This window comes from Choloepus didactylus, chromosome 7, assembly GCF_015220235.1.
Source record: "Choloepus didactylus isolate mChoDid1 chromosome 7, mChoDid1.pri, whole genome shotgun sequence".
In the NCBI taxonomy this organism is placed as follows: Eukaryota; Metazoa; Chordata; class Mammalia; order Pilosa; family Megalonychidae; genus Choloepus; species Choloepus didactylus.
The window spans coordinates 145,599,905-145,616,430 of record NC_051313.1 but is presented as its reverse complement, the minus strand read 5'-3'; the positions used below and the strand labels follow the sequence as shown (position 1 = coordinate 145,616,430).

Genomic DNA, 16,526 nt, shown 5'->3' with positions numbered 1-16,526 from the left:
ATTCCTGAAATGATATTTTTTTAATTTTTAACTTAATTTTTCTTGAGTTCTTTCACCTTTTTTTAATACTTTTACTTCTACTTTCTCTAATCATCTCATTTCCGAGATGTTCAAGACTTTCACAAGTCCCTTTGCCTTCCCTCTGCTTCCTCCTACAGTTTGACACCATAAAGGTCTTTTAGTTGCTGGTGATTTGGCTCATTTGGTACTTTGGGGATATCTAACCACCTGGTTTTATCAGAGATGTCGCTATGGGTTTTCGGTTCTGCTATCCTAGTTGCTTGTTTTTACAGAGGATTTGAGGGGGGAAAAAAACCCAACACACTATGCCACTGCTGCTGTCATCTTCTCCAGATAGCATTGGAATTTGGAAGAATTATGACGTAGGGAAGATTATTTCATTCCTTAACGTAGACTAACTTCTTCATTACGATGCAAAAAACAGAGAGGGGAGTTCTGCAGCTCCATTTAGAGGGCAGGTTCTTATACTGGAGTCCATGGATGGGCTTTAGAGCTCCATGATCCTCTTAAAATTGTAGTCAAATTGAACAGATGTGTGTCTATGCATTTTTCTGGGGGAGAGAGGGGTGAAATTCTCAAAAAGCCCATGACCTACTAAAGTTAAGAATCACTATTAAAGGGTATTTATTGTAGCAGGCAAACTGGTTGTCACACATTATAGTAGATGAATTAGTAACCACACCTTTCTAATGACCCACTGGTGACAGTTTATTAATTTAAACAATATGTCCCATATGGTGTTACACATGATACAATGTTAGAATCAGTCTCTGTCCTTAAACTTACCACCTGGCACACATGTGTTTTCATGTTGCTATTTATGACTAAGGGGTAATGGTGGCACCTAATACAAAAGGAAGAATATAAACTGATATGCTTATTTGTATATGTATATTATTTCTGGGATGAAAATCTGAGAACAAAGTTCTCAGTACCAATGAAATTTGGTTTCAGATGCATAACACTCCATAAAATTATATAAACAATTAATTTCTCTTGAAATAAGTAACAAGTGCTCATGTAATATGCATAAAATAGGGTCTGGCACTAAGCACTCAATAACATGTAAGCAATTTTTAATAATATTAGTGTTTCTAATTTAGTGTTTCTAATTTAGTGTTTCTATATTATAATATTTTATATTAAAGATGTAATCTAACAGTATTAGAGAGGGTATGAGAAAGCAATAAAATAATATGAAGCTTTATTTGAATCACAAAACTAGCCAGTCCCACAGGATTTAAAACCATACTGTGTAAACACACCTATTACATGTTAAATGATACACTAACTCTAAAAATCTGATGTATTACCCTGATATTTAATGTGCTGGTTTGAATCTATTATGTCCCTAACAAAAGCCATGTTCTTTAATGCAGTCTTGTGGGGTAGACTATTATTAGTCTTTTGATTAGGGTGGGACATTTGATTAGATTATTTCCATGGAGGTGTGACCCCATTATTTCCAGGTGGGTCTTAATTAGATCACTGGAGTCCTTTAAGAGAACTCAAGGAGAGAAGAAGCTCAGAAAAGTTGAGAGATATTTTGGAGAGAAGTTAAGATGCAGACACTTGGAGACACTGGGAGATGTGGACAGAAGGACGTTTGGAGATGAAGACCAGAGTTTGCCCTGGAGAAGCTAAGAGAGGACCCCCGGATGCTTAGAGAGAAACAACCCAGGAGAACCAAGCAGAGAGCTGAGAGAAGCTAAGAGAGACAAAAGCCCAGAGACATTTTGGAGAAAGCCATTTTGAAACGCAACCCAGGAGCAAAGGACCAGCAGACGCTGGCCATGTGCCTTCCCAGCTGACAGTGGTGTTCCGGAAGCCATTGGCCTTCCTTCAGTGAAGGTATCTTCTTGTTGATGCTTTAGTTTGGACACTTTTATGGCCTTGGAACTGTACATTTGTAACCTAATAAATCCCCTTTATAAAAGCCAATCTATACCTGGTATTTTGCATAATGGAACATTTAATAATCTGACAGTTACTCTAAAAATCTAACTAAAAATGAGAGCTCAGGATGTCCAGTGAAATTCCAGTTAGTCCTGCCTTCTAAGGAATTTACTCTTGATCAATTAAACCCACATTCCAACCTATCAATGTAATCTCTCCCAATTCCTGTAATTATTGTACTTACTTGAACACTTTTCTGTGTGCCTAATTTTAACAAATATTCTCTCCATTTTTTCCATCTGGCTATCACCTATTTTTCTTTCTCAGCTCTAACATGACCCCATCTAAGAAAATTTTCCTCCCACTCTGTTGGAACTGGTTTCTGGAGGAGCTGTTTCATCCTCTGAGCTCTCTCACGTATTCAGGGGACATTTTATTATCATAATCACACTATACAATTCTTTGTTTATACGTCTTTCTTCTCCCTAGGTAATGAACTTCCTGAAGGTACAGACTGTTGCTTACTTCTTTTTACATGTCTGGTATAATAGATATTTCTGCATCCATTCTCCTCTTCTTTTTTGCTATCAACACCCAAATTTTATTTGGCATGGTAACATGCCCAAAACAGATAGCACTAGCTGTCTCCCAATGAACACTATTCCCTTCCTTAGTAACAGAACCCCTGAATTTTTACTGGCACGTAACAGGGTCCTCTCTCCATTGCTCCCCCACCCCCCAAAAGGAAAAACACACACACATACACACACACACACACACACACACACACACACACACACACACACACACTGTATTTCCCAGCCTCCTCTGCAGCCAGGGGTATCCTGGCAACAAACTTCTGGCCAATGTGATATGAGACAGGGTGAGATATATAGCATCTAGGCATATCATCTCTTCCCCATTTTCCCTCCTCTCCAGCTGGAATGTGGACTCAGAAGATGTAATGGTGAGCTCTCTTCAACCATGTGGATGAGTGCAAAACTCCAAGTCCATCAGAGCAGCAAGCCAGAAAGAGCCTGTATACAGCTGCTACACTAGCCCTGGACTTCTTCCTCCCAAAATGTTATGTGAGAGAGAATTAATCTATATTATTGAAGCCACTCCAACTTCTGGACTGTTACAGAAGCCTTACCTGCATCCTATTAGGCTAATGTGATATCATGGAAATTCCAGGACACTCTTTCAAGTAGGCTAACTCAGCTGGCGAGCACCCCTTTTGCCTCGCCCCACCCCAGTCTCTTCCTTTCTGCTTAATAAAAGGCAGCTGTAATAGCTGGACCTCCAAAGGCCACCTTGTAAGCATAAGGATAAGGGCAATACCCTGGGGAGGTAAAAGGAAAAGTCGAAAGAAAAAGCTGAATCATACAGCCAGTATGCCAGCCCCAGGCTGTCTACATCTGACTCTAGGTATTGTGAGAGAAAAATAAGCACTTGCTAAAGTCACTATTTTTCTGGCATTTGCTATAGCGACTAAACACATTTCTTACTGATATATTTAGGTATTCAGTAACTATTCAACAAAGCATTGAATGAATGGATTAAGTTTGCCAAAAGCTCAATAAGGGATTTGTACAGTACTACATAGCTTATAAACACTTCACAAACACTTGCCAACTAACATAGGTTTCTCCTCTGCTCCCCATGAGAAAGGCCGTGACATTTCCTCCAAGGCTAGAAAGATAACGGCACAGAGGACAATGCCTTTACCCACTGATACTAGATTACTAGATTCCCACTACTAGATTACTCCTTGTTAGTAGTGTCCCGTGGAAAAGTAAAATACTTATGAATCTCTGTTCAAACTTTTCATTGGAATCAAGGGAACAAAAAAATTCTACAAAGCCAAGAAGGACAGTTAACTATTAAATACTAAAATACACAAAAAAGAGAGCATAACAGTACTTCAATAATTTAAGTAATGCTGCCACCATGTGGTACTTATTCTCTTCTTTCAGAAATGAAATTTTATAAAGAAAAAGAGAATTATGCTGTCATAATGCATTTATCTTTTACTACATTTATCAACTACAAACAACTTTAGTTTTAAATGGTAGCCAGTTTTTTTTTTTTTTTTTAAGTGAATTGCACTTAAATTGTATAGGAAAGAAGAAACTTCTCAGAAGGGGTGATATCTATGCCTCACCACTCCTCTCTGTCCAACCATGCAACTCTGTGCAAAGACCACTTTTATTAAATACAGCATATTATTGTTTGGGCCAAGATAGAAAAGAATTATAAGTAATGAAGAAATATAGTCAAATCTAAAGTCTCCAAAATGCTTTCAGCTTTTTCTTCCAATTCAGTGGAAAATGTTAGGGTATAACATGCATGAAAGGGAGTTATATGACATACAAAAAAGTTTCTGTGCTACGCTAAACTCTCATGAAGAGCAACTGGGGAAGTCACTGTGCTGAAAGACTGGATAAAGTGTTTTTCAAGAAAAGCAGTCATATTACACTTAATTGAAGAGAGTAACTCAAATGTAGATGACAACATATTTTTCTCTCCTTTCACAGATTATTCCTCAATGACAACGCTTCGTGAAGAATGCCTTGCTTCATGAAGGGCCAGCAGGTGTCTGTCTCATTCACCAGTACATCACTCCTGATGTTATGCCTCATGCAAAAGAAGTGCTCAAGACATTTTGTTTGACTTAATTAATATACAGTGAGCTTGTAGTTATCATACTCAGTGTGAAAACTTCATTCTTAAGATAACAATTATGCCATCTGCTTAGCGAATTCTTATTTTCACTAAAGATACTAAAAACTGAACCCAAACCTATTCAGAATGCCGCAAATTCTGAAATATATTTTTATCCAATTATATGTGCTACCATCTTTCTCTTAATAACAGTGACCAAAATTTGTCTAACAACTATATACCAGGGATTTTAAAAGTGCTTATCATTTAATCCTCACAAAAACTCAAAATGCTTTGCAATACATTATTATTCCCATTTGAAAGAAGGGGAAACTAAACCTAAGTAAAGCAAGTTATCAAAGCTCATAAGAAGGGTGCAGAATTTGAACCAAGGTATGTCAAGCTCCGAGCCCAAGTTCTTCCTACCCCTCAACTCCAAAAAAAATCATCTCCCAAAAGATCTTGGAGGGCTTGACTATGCTAAATGCAAGTAATTCCTTTCCTCTCAGACACGTGCCCATCGTCATTTGGCAACTGTCTTCTATCCCAGTGAAAGGAGGTGTCTGCTTCAGCAAGAAGCTATCTTAAATATAACATACACAAAAGAATAAAAGTAACTCTTTTTTTCTTCTATTCAAGACCCAGTTTCACTTATAGAGCCCTTTCACAGAAACCATCTACATTATTTAAAGAACACCAGTGTAAGCATGACTCGCATGCTAGGGATAACTCAGCCACTAATTCACTGTATGACTTTTCACATAATACTTTCCATCTGTGGGCTCAATTTCTATGAAGTGAGGGGACTGGTTCTTAATTCCAAAATTCCATGCTTCTTCTAATGTAAAGATATATATGTATCTTTAAAAAAATTTAGTATTTCAAAATAACCAGATTCATTTTTAAAAAGATGATTTAGGAAAAACAGTCAGAAAACCCAAGTTTTAGTTCAAACTCTGCCCCTTGTTCTTAAGTGCCTATGAAATACCAGACATCGTTTCAGGCATTCTGAAACAGGGAATAAGAAAGATAAGTCCCTACACTCACAGTGCCTATAGTCTAACAAAGGAGACAAGTAAACAAGAAAAAGATCAGGTAGCCTAGGTGTTTATGGAAGGGAGAATTCCAGGATGGCCCCTGAGATCCCCATCCCGCTGATATACAAATACCTTCTCTCAGTTATTCAAGCAAGCACTGGTCTAAGTGTTGCTGCACAGGGATTCTGCAGATATAATTAAGGTCTCAATTCAGTTGATTTTAAGAAAGGGAGATTATCCTCAGGGAGTTTGACTTAATCCTTAAAAGGGACTGGGTTCTTCCCAAGGAGAAGAGACATGTGTGAGGGAGATTCTCCAATGCTGGCTTTGAAGACGGAAGAGGCCATGTGACAAGTAAAGCAGATAGCCTCTAGGAGCTGAGGGCAATACCCCCCACCCACCCCACCCCCACTGACAGCCAGTAAGCACATGGAAACTCCAGCCTATGGCAGCAAGAAACTGAATCCTGCCACAAAGTGACTTTGGAAGAGGAACCTGAGCTCACAGCCTAGCCAACACCTTGACTGTAGCCTTGTGAGACCCCAAGCAGAGAACTCAGCCATGCTGGACCCAGACTTCTGGCCTACAGAGCTGACAACTAAAAGATGAGGGAAGTTATGTGCTGCTCAATTTGTGGCAATTTGTTATGCAGCATTAGGAAATGAATATAGTGCTATATAGATAAGGAAATTAGAGTGATACGATAGAGTGACTGGATGGGTACTTCGGATTAAGGGGTTCGTAGTGATATTTAGCCTGTATTCTAAACAAAAAAGAGTGAGCCATGCGAAAAAAAAAAAAAAAAAAAAAAGGGAAGAAGGAATATTCCAAGAAGATGGAGTCACTGATACAAAGGTACAAAGGCAGACATAATCTTGGTAAGCTTAAAAAAAAGAAAGGAAGACAGTGAGGATGGAGCATGAAGAGAAGAGCTGTACTGATAGTCTAAAAGATAAGTAGGAGTCAGGGCTCTCCTGGGTTTTTTTTAAAGTATAAGGAGTTGGATTATACTGTACATGCAAAAAGGCAGGGTGGGTGGGAGGGCTGCGGAGGAGTGGAGAGAGATGGGGGGACAGTGTTTGAGCAAAGGTGTGATATGACCTGATTTACAGGCCATTTGGGCTACTGTGTGGGGAAAATTATTTCACTGATTAAGACTAGAAGCAGGGAGACCAGACAGGCAACTGCTGCAGTAGTCCCAAGTGAGGGATGCTGGAGGGCTGGATAAGGTGGGGATAGTGGCAAGAGGGATAACTAGAAAGATTTGAGATATAATTTTGAGGTAGACTTGCTGATAGTCTGATTGATGGAATGAGGGAAAAAGAAGAATTGAATTTAACTCCCACACTTCTGACTTAAGCAATGGTAGAGAGTGGTGCCATATGCTGCACTGGCAAGGAACAGGTTTAGAGCAGCCTTGGTGAGCACAGAATCCAGAGTTCTCTTTTAGTCACATTAGTTTGCAATGTCTGTGAGACACTTCAGAGAGCAGGTCAAGTAGGCAGTTGGATATGCAAATCTCACAATTCAGAAAGAGGTGAGGGATAGAACATATATTTGGATGTCGTCAGCATTGCCTGATTGACATGTAGCATTGGGTAAGTTATTAATTCTATGTTTTAGTTTGCCCATTTGTAAGGATGTTTATCTTTGTGCCAGTTATCATACAAGGCTGCCAAGATAAATGGGTATTTTTTAAAATACGGAAAGTAAAAAGAAAACCTACAGAATGAGAGAAAATAGTTGCATGTCATACATTCAATAAAGGTTGAATATCCAGGATATGTTTTTAAAAAACTCCTAGAACTCAACAACAAAAAGACAAACATCCCAATATAAAAAATAGACAAAGGACTTGAAGAGACATTTCTCTAAAGATGATACACAATCAGCTAAAAAGCAAATGAAATGATGCGCTGCTTCATTAGCCACTAGGGAAATGCAAACCAAAACCACAGTGAGATATAACTTCATACCCACTAGGATGGCTATTATTTTAAAAAGGGAAAATAACCAAGTGCTGGCAGGGAAGTGGAGACTAGAACTCTTGTACATTGCTGATGGGAATGTAAAATGGTGCAGCTGCTGTGGAAAACACTTTTGTGATTTCTCAGGAAGTTAAACATAGAACTACCATTTGATCTGGCAATTCTACTCCTAGGTATATACCCCAAAGTCTTAAAAACAGGAACTCGAACAGATACTTGTACTCCAATGTTCATAGCAGCATTATTCATAATAGCTAAAAGTCAGAAACAACCCAGATGTCCAAAAACAGATGACTGGATAAACAAAATGTGGTATATACATAAAATGGAATATTATTCAGCCATAAAAAGCAATTTAGTTCTGATACATGTAACAACATGGAGGAAACTTGAAGACATTATGCTAAATGAAATAAGCCAGATACAAAAGAACAAATATTATATGACTGTGCTTATATAAAGTATCCAGAATAAGCAAATTTCAGAGACAGAAAGTAGATCAGGGGTTATCAGGGGCAGGGGGGATGAAGAGTTATTGCTTAACGGGTACAGAGTTTCTGTTCTGGGTGATGAAAAATGTTTGGTAATGGATGGTGGTGATGGCAGCATGCCATTATAAATGTAATTAATGCTACTGAATTGTATACTTAAAAATGGTTAAAATGACAAATTTTATGTTATATATATGTCACCACAATTAAAATAGAGTAGAAAAAGAAAACATGAGCTTGCTCTGAAAAACTGAAGAACTAAAACTTGTACAACACATTAAAATTTTATTTTATTACAGAATGAATACACACATATGTATACACATATATCAATAAGTTGTTACAGCTTTTAGTTCTTGTTTTCAAAGCAAGCTCGTGTGTGTGTATATGTATTCATTCACACAACACACACAGTTCACAACAAACTTGAAGGAAGAGAAAAGAGGTAAGAGATTTCAGAATATCTATTTACTATGTATCAGGCAATGTATTTGGTACTTCATGCACATTAACTAACAACCCGAATAAATCCCTTTGAAACAGGTCATGTTATATCAAAATTACAGTGAGAACCAGAGAGGCTAATTAACTCATCAAAGTAGTTTTTTTAGTCAAAAAGCAGAAGAGCAAAGATTTAAACCCTCTTTAAGAACAATCAGTTCAAAAGCATTTATTAACTACTTATTATGGGCTGAAAATACAAAGGTGAATTAGATACAATCCCTGCTTTCAAAGAGCTCACAAGCTCATAGAGAGGACAGACATGTAAACCTTTTCAAAGCAACATGATAGATACTATAATGAAGACACTTAGGTAATACAGAAGGAGCAAAGAAGAGAAAATGGAGAGGGAGAGTGAGATGGTAATGCCACAGGATCTTCAGAAAACCAGATCTTGAAGAATAAAAGGAAAAGAGCATTCCAGACATAACATATGCTTAGACATACAATATTAGCTCAAATATGAATAACCCTCCTTCCCAATCCCAGCCAAAAAGAAAAACAAAAACTCCTCCCTCAGCAAACAGAGAGCTGCCTAATATCAGGTTCCTACAGTTGCTCATATTATAAAGCATTCATATAAATTCTTTCATTTTGAATTATTAGCCTGAAACTATTTCATCAATGCTGGGTTTAAGCTCATATAGAGGTCATGCGACAGAACAGCTTAAAACTAAGAAAGCTAATGAATTTAATATGAAATCATTAATTATTCTTACAGGTATGAGCTCTCACTTGCAAAAGTTCAATGTTGTATACAAAACTTTTAGAATTTGCTTTTTAAAAAACACTATAATGTTATATTGCACAAATTGCAAACATGCATGTATAAGATACTTGAAACAAAAACTGTCCGAATGTTGGCAAAATATACTTATGGCTTGGAAAAGCTTTCTAGTAACAGCATTAAACACATTCAAAGTGTTAGGCCTCAATAACCTAAAATAATTATGTAGAAAACTCTTAGATGATTCAGAAAGTTGTTCTAGCAATAAAGATACAAATGTCAAAGACATATGAGAAGAGTTACAAAATAATTTTATGAAATACAGAAAGGAAAAAGCATTATTTCTAAATTAATATATTTTTACAAATAATATGTGATAGGAATGTGCGACTCAATAAATACACATAATTTAAATTATGTGAGAATAAATCAACTGTATGATTAAATTGTCATACAAATTAAATCTATTTGTTGGGAAGATGGAGGATTGCTTTACATTTCAGCACGCAACATACAGTAAGCAACATTAAAGCAGAATTCTGAAAGAGGAGCTCTTTACGTGGTTTGCCTGCTCTGGATACCAATATTGATCTAAATAATCGGGTAAGTTTTTCTCAGTCCTAGTATCTACATACACAACAGCAGAGTTCTCCAACAGACTTTTATGGAGATGACCAAGTGATCTGTTTCTGAGAGTGACTAAACCCACACTCTACATGAAACAATTTTTAAACATATTTATACAACACACTGTAAAAGATTCATAGCAATACACATTTACACTTTACTCTCACCATGGAATTGGTAATACTTTTTATATGGCATGGTAAGGGATTAGTCTCTGGATAACTTTTGTGTATCTCACATTATTCTTATCTCACGTTGATGATGATGATGATGATGAAGCTAACAGTTATTCATAATACCAGACATTTTTCTAAGATACACACACACTCCTTTAATCTTCACAACCCCATGGCATAGGTATTATGCGGATTTTGAGAAAAGGAAGTCTGTTAACTCCAGAAGTGGTTGTTTAATGCTGCAGCTCTCTCCCTCTATCTCGGGTGCTCTGTATCCACAGGCTTTCAGTAATTTTAATGGGTTTATTAAAAGGTTCCCTCCTTTTGGCAGGTTTAGACCTCCTGTTTGATTGGAGTCTCATTTGGAAACAGAATGCAAATTTACACAGAACCACAAAACTGTTTGTGTTGACACCATTTACCGCCTATTCAACAGTAGTAGCTTAGGATGTTATTCTTTAATTTACAATTGGCCAATTAAACATGGGTAAAACCATGGTACTAGAAAAAAGGATGGCATGTTGGTGAACCCGTACTGTGAGAACATAGCATGCAAGGTGAGAAATGGTAGGTGCTAAATGTAGAAAGGTAGGGGCCAGGTCATAGGAGGTTTGGACTTTAACCTGTAGATAATAAATGTTATTAAAGTCTTTTTAACAGTGAAGTAATTCATTAGAGCACTGTGGCAGCAGAGTGAAGACTGGATTTGATTGCAATGTAAAGCAGGCACACCAGCCAGAAGGGATGGAGCTTTATGAGGTGAAACAAACTTGGTCATTGAAGGAAGAGCCTCATGGGGCGGGAATGGCCAAGGATGATTTTTAAATTTAACTTGAGTGCATGGGTGGTCCTGATGCCCCAATGAGAAAAAAATATACAAAAAACGTGTCTAGAAAACTCAGCTCCATCAGTCTCTAAAATCTGTTTCTTTCACTATACCTTATTTCATAGGTGAAAAGCTGAGATTGACAGATACTAAATACCCTGGAATAGGCACCAGAATGGAAAGCCAAGTCTCCTGCTGCCTAGTCTTCTACCCATCGCATTCCCATTATAAGATAATGCCTCTATAAGTTGTTCCTTGTATATTTTACGAACAGATACCAGAGATTTTAAAACTTGGGAATTCCCCTTCTGTAATATTAACACTCAAACAATTAAGGCAGTAGTCTTCCACAATAAGTTCTAAATACTCACTTCAAATTCTTTCACAAAATAACGGATTTCACCTTGAATAACTGGTCTGTGATCTAAAAGTCTTGAATGAATTTCTCCAAGATCTATAAAGACAGAATGAAATTCAGAGTTAATCCATGCTAAGTGGCATAATCTCTAGCTTGTTTATTCTTCTCCTTCCAATGGATATATGAAGGTCAAAACCCAAACTATAGATTAAAGGGGAACCTCACCAACTGCCAGAGGGCATGTAAATATGCACATCTACTTTTGAGAGCAATTTGGTAAATTTCTAGTAAAGTTGAAGACAGTCATACCTAGCAATTTGATGCCTAGATACGTAACCTAAAGAAACTTTTGCACAAATAAATGAGATATTTATAAATGTTTATTACAGTATGGGTGTAATATCAAAAAGAAAAAAAATAGAAAACAGCCTAAACATACTCATACAATGAGATACTATACATCAGGGAATAAAAATGAATATACTAGTGTTACATTTATCAACATGGATAAATCCCACAAATATAATGTTAAATGAAAAGGCAAGTTTCCCAAGGATAAAGATAGTATGATGCCATTTATATAAATTTTAAAAATAAGCACATGATACTTCCTTTTGGGACACATACAGAGGTAACAAAATTATAAAGAAACGCATGAGAATGGTAAACACCAAACTCTAGATAGTGATTACCTTTGGAGAAGACGACAGAGAATATAATCAGAGCAAGGTACACAGAGAATTTTTCATGTTTTGTTTGTTAAGGTGCGTGGTGGACTGTTTATTATACATCTCTAAACTTTCTGATATTTCTAAAAAGTCATAATTAAGAAAAAACAGGGCTAAGTATGAACTGCTGGGGGGGGGGTGGCAATCTATTGATTCTACTTAGTAACAAGTACATAGCTTATAATGCAAACCTTGAAATTCTTGGGAAAATTAAATCTCCAAATAAGCATATGGGCCATTCATGCTCTTCCTCTAATACCTGATTTTTGCAGATGGGGCAAATTGCAATTCTCTATTTGAATGTATTTCATTAGGAAGCACCTTGGGAAGTAGGCTAGGAAGAAAAAATATAAATAGAAGCACAATTTTTGCTAAAATCTTTCTGTTAACATCTCAATGAACACCTGTGTCCAAAAAGCACACTGGCCCACAGGATAAAGTTCAAGCTTCCCAGAAGCCCACAAGACCCTCTACGATCGGGCTTAGCCTCATTTCCCAGGTCCACAATCTGGGATGCAGTTTTCCAAGTGTTCCATGCTGTCTCATGCTCCTTGCCACACAAAGTTCACACTGTTCCACTGCCTGGAAACTTTCCCCAACTACCCCACTTTGCCTAATTCCTATTCTTCCTTCGAAAACAGCCTAGACATCACTTTTCCCTGAGATTTCCACTCATTCTACCCCCCTTTCCCCAGGCTTACCGAGTGCCCCTACTTTATGCTTCCCCTATTTTGATATACCTGGGGCCTATACTTCTATCACACCACTTACCACACCATCCTGAAATACTCTCTCTCCTGTATTTCAGAGACCAAGTTATTTATATTATTCACAGAGGATACAGGAGCTAACCAGTATTTTTCTATATGATTGAGAAGCCGTGACAGTTTGCTGATTCTGGGAAACCATCTTCTGAGATTTGCTATAATGGGAATTTACTTAGGCTTTGGAGAGATAATTCAATCCTGTTTAGAAGTGGAAAATAGTCATCTCTATAACTTGTACTGTGCTCCAAAGTTTAAGATACTAAAGATCTGGGGGGAAAAACATATTCTGAAATACACATTACCACAGAAATTAAGCCAGTAACTGGTTCGTTATAACATTATGATGACAAAACATGCACAATATTATATATCTGAGTTTGCTGGAGTCCCAAGGATCACAAATAAATTTTCAAAGCTTTATAATGTAAATGTAAACTACAGATTTTCAAATAAGTCCAACCCTAGTCCTACTATATGCAAAGCATTCTTTTGTTTGATATTCAAATTAACTAACATACAATGTTTTGTTCTCCAAAAATTCATAATCTAATGTGGGAGTCCCTCACACAAAAGATTAATATTTGAATGGAAGATTAATATGCTACGGGACTCCAGGGAAAGGAGAAACAGTAAGTTGCAGATCTCTCATTAGTCAATAAAAGAAGAGAGAAGTATTTTTCTCTGGCCCTCAATGTGGAGGCTTTAAATGTAATGTGTGGATCTTTGCTTATGATGAGGAAAAGTTTACTGCATAGAGATTTTTTTTTTTTATAATACCCACATAAATGCTATTCTTTAAATCTGAATCTCTTTCAAATGTATTTGACTAAATCCTAGAAGTGCTCAATCAGCCACTGGGCCCTATTATTATATTATTTTACTTCCTCAATACTTCTCAAATCTATCCCCTCCTTTCTTGTCCCTGCTCTTCTCACTTGGACTATTAGAACAGAGATATACCACTCACTAACCCACTCCATATATCTGCCTCTATTTAAAATACCCATCTAACTGCATGGCTCTTGTACTTAATATTGTTGGACAGTTTCCTGCCATTCAAGACAAAGTCTAATTGCTTTAGAAAATCCTCTACAGTCTGATTCTGGCCAGACCCCAGCTCTCTCAGAGTCACACAGTAGCAATACATGTAGCATCCCCAACACGCCCTGACCCGTGCCTTCTTTACCTGCAGCTAACACTTATTCTTCAAGACTCAGATTCTCCAAGAAGCCTTCCCTGTCTCCCATTGCTCTCCTCCCCAACACCATGCTGTGTGCCAGAAACCCTCAAAGACCCTGTTCTCTCAAAGACCCAGGACAGAAATATTGAAATTAGCTATTTACATGTTTCCCTTTCACTAGACTCTGGCAGCAAACCCAACACTTCTGTTTATAATTGATGATCTTCAAATAAGATGGACTAAAAACAGATTGGCATTTTCAGAATGAAAAGGGTAAACTGTCTCATAAAAAGGAAAGTTCAAGATATACCTTCAAGCTTAACTCAATTTTAGGTATACTTGAAAAACTTCCTTGGAATTACCTTTAAAAAAAACAGAAAGTTGTACTTCAGTAAGACTGCATATGTAAAAATTATAATTCAGTTGTAACACCCATGCACCCCCTACCGCACTTCTAATTAGAATCACCTTTATACAATCCGAAATAAAAAGCCTAAAAACAGCCAGTCAGCTGTGAAAGGGCTGCCTACAAATCTTAAACAGGTATCAGCCAAACAGGGTATAGGACTCCGGAGTCATATAAGGGCTTGCAAATTGACAGGTGGTAGGGCCGACAACATAAGCACGGGGGTGAGAAATGGAGGTGGGACTGGGGACGAGAAAGTGCTGTATCTAACTGGCGAAGCCCTTCACGCAGGAAGGACAGTCGATGGGAGATTTGCAATCAACCAAAATTCAGGTTCCGTGAGAATCTAGTTACACCCACTCCCGTTCTCCAGTTCAAAGTCTGTAGGACAACTCTTTCCACGTGTATGGCGCTTTACAGTATAGCAAGACGCTTTCATAAATATTATCTCATTTACCCCTCGCATGACCCCCATTTTCTAGAGAGGCAAACAGGATCGGACAGGGGGTGAAGAGAACAGACCCCAAGTCACACAACTCCTGAGCGACGCTGCCTGGGGCGCGAGCCCTTCCCGACACCCAACATCGGTGCTCTGAGCACCACAAGACGGTCAAGAGGCTGCGTCCAAGGGGGGTCCTGGGAGTGGGGAGGGGGCTGAAGCTGGGCCTGACAGCTCACGTCTGCCGCAAGGGGAGCGAGGAGACAGAAAGAGTTTGGCTGGTCTGTTGTTACTCTGCAGCACCTGGCGGGAAAAGGCGAAGAGGGCAGGCCACGACCCCCGGAAATCCCCCTATACGCGCGGCCCGAGTGCCGGCCGGCACGGACAGCCGGGGTCGGAAAGCGCTGCCCGGGAATGGGGCTACTGGGGTCCACAGCCGAGAGCCTCACTCCGTACCCTTGATAATGAGGTGCGCCGGCGAACCCGCGGTCCCCGGAGAGTCCCTCTTCTTGACGCCGCCGCCTCCCGGGGCGGCCTCGCAACCCACTTGGGTCTCCGTCCCTCCGCCACTCATCCCGACGGGCTCCGCCCCCAACCCGCGCGCTGCGCTTGCGCAAAGCCTCCGCGGCCAGCTTTGGGAGCGCGGGTTTTAGGCGTCATCGCAGGGCGTCGGGCAGGCTGGGTCTGCCCAGTGGGCGATTCCGGAAAGCCCCCCGTGAAGTGGCCAGGGCTGTGACTTGAAGAAGCTGTTGCCTCCATGCTGGATTAGGGCAGTTGCTGCCGGAATAGGAAGGTGCCTGAAAGTTTAAGCTAAACTTCCGCAGGGCGCTTATTCCTTTCAAAACCTGCCGGCACTGTGGTTTAGAAAGATGGGAAGGTATCGGGGGATGCGGGACCCTGAATAATATTAATATAGCAGTAATATAAATATATTATCTATATTATTACTTGCCACTAATGCTTTATAAAGCATTTTTCACATGCTTTGTCACATTCGCTCGTCGCAGCAACCCTGCGGAACAGTTTTATCATTTCTTTTAAACTAATGAAGAAACAGATTACTTAGAGATTAAGTAACTTGCCTGGATCACTTATTAGACTCACTCATGACTATTTGGGACGGGGGGGCGGAGTTCCTATTTACAAAATTTCAGCCGTTTGTTATACGGGCTGCAATAAAATACACAGCATTATAGAAGGGACCGTTTTGCCGGGCTGCCCCGTATCTAACTGCTGCTATTGGGTAAACTCCATAAAATTCATCTTATATTCTCAACAAGTCTTCATGCTTTTGCAATTATAGACAATGCAATTTGCAGTGGCCTCTTGCCTCCTACATTGATGTGATTCTAAGAATCATCTCTTAATCTTTCCCTTACTCCTTCCTCTATTCCTGCACAGTCTGTGTTCTCCAGGGTCTGGCAATCTAGTCCTGAAGAAGGCACGTGAGCCGACATACATGGGGCCTATCAATGACAGGATGCAGGAAGGTACACCAATGTCCCTTGCGGAAGGGGGATGGAGGGTGGGAGATCAGGAAAGGTTCCCAGAGCAGGAAAATGTTTGTCTTCAGACCTAAGGTAAGATGTTAGCCAGGTGGAGTGGACGTGAAGAAGGAACTGGTGATGTTATACTCCAGGACAGGAAATAACAAACCCAAAGCCAAAGAGGCATAAAATAGATGAATTAATAAA

The 16,526-nt window shown here is 39.0% G+C and overlaps 1 protein-coding gene across 1 annotated transcript in view; it reads right to left on the bottom strand.

Moving 5' to 3' along the window:
• BLOC1S5 (biogenesis of lysosomal organelles complex 1 subunit 5) overlaps positions 1 to 15,417 on the bottom strand; it is a 41,823-nt gene extending 26,406 nt beyond the window's left edge. The window contains exons 1-2 of the mRNA XM_037843690.1: positions 15,289 to 15,417; positions 11,326 to 11,408 (exon numbers count right to left, since the gene is read on the bottom strand). Of these exons, the coding sequence (XP_037699618.1) occupies positions 11,326 to 11,408; positions 15,289 to 15,406 (201 nt within the window). The 5' untranslated portion in view covers positions 15,407 to 15,417. The remainder of the gene's footprint in view (positions 1 to 11,325; positions 11,409 to 15,288) is intronic.
• Between the last annotated feature and the right edge of the window lie 1,109 nt (positions 15,418 to 16,526).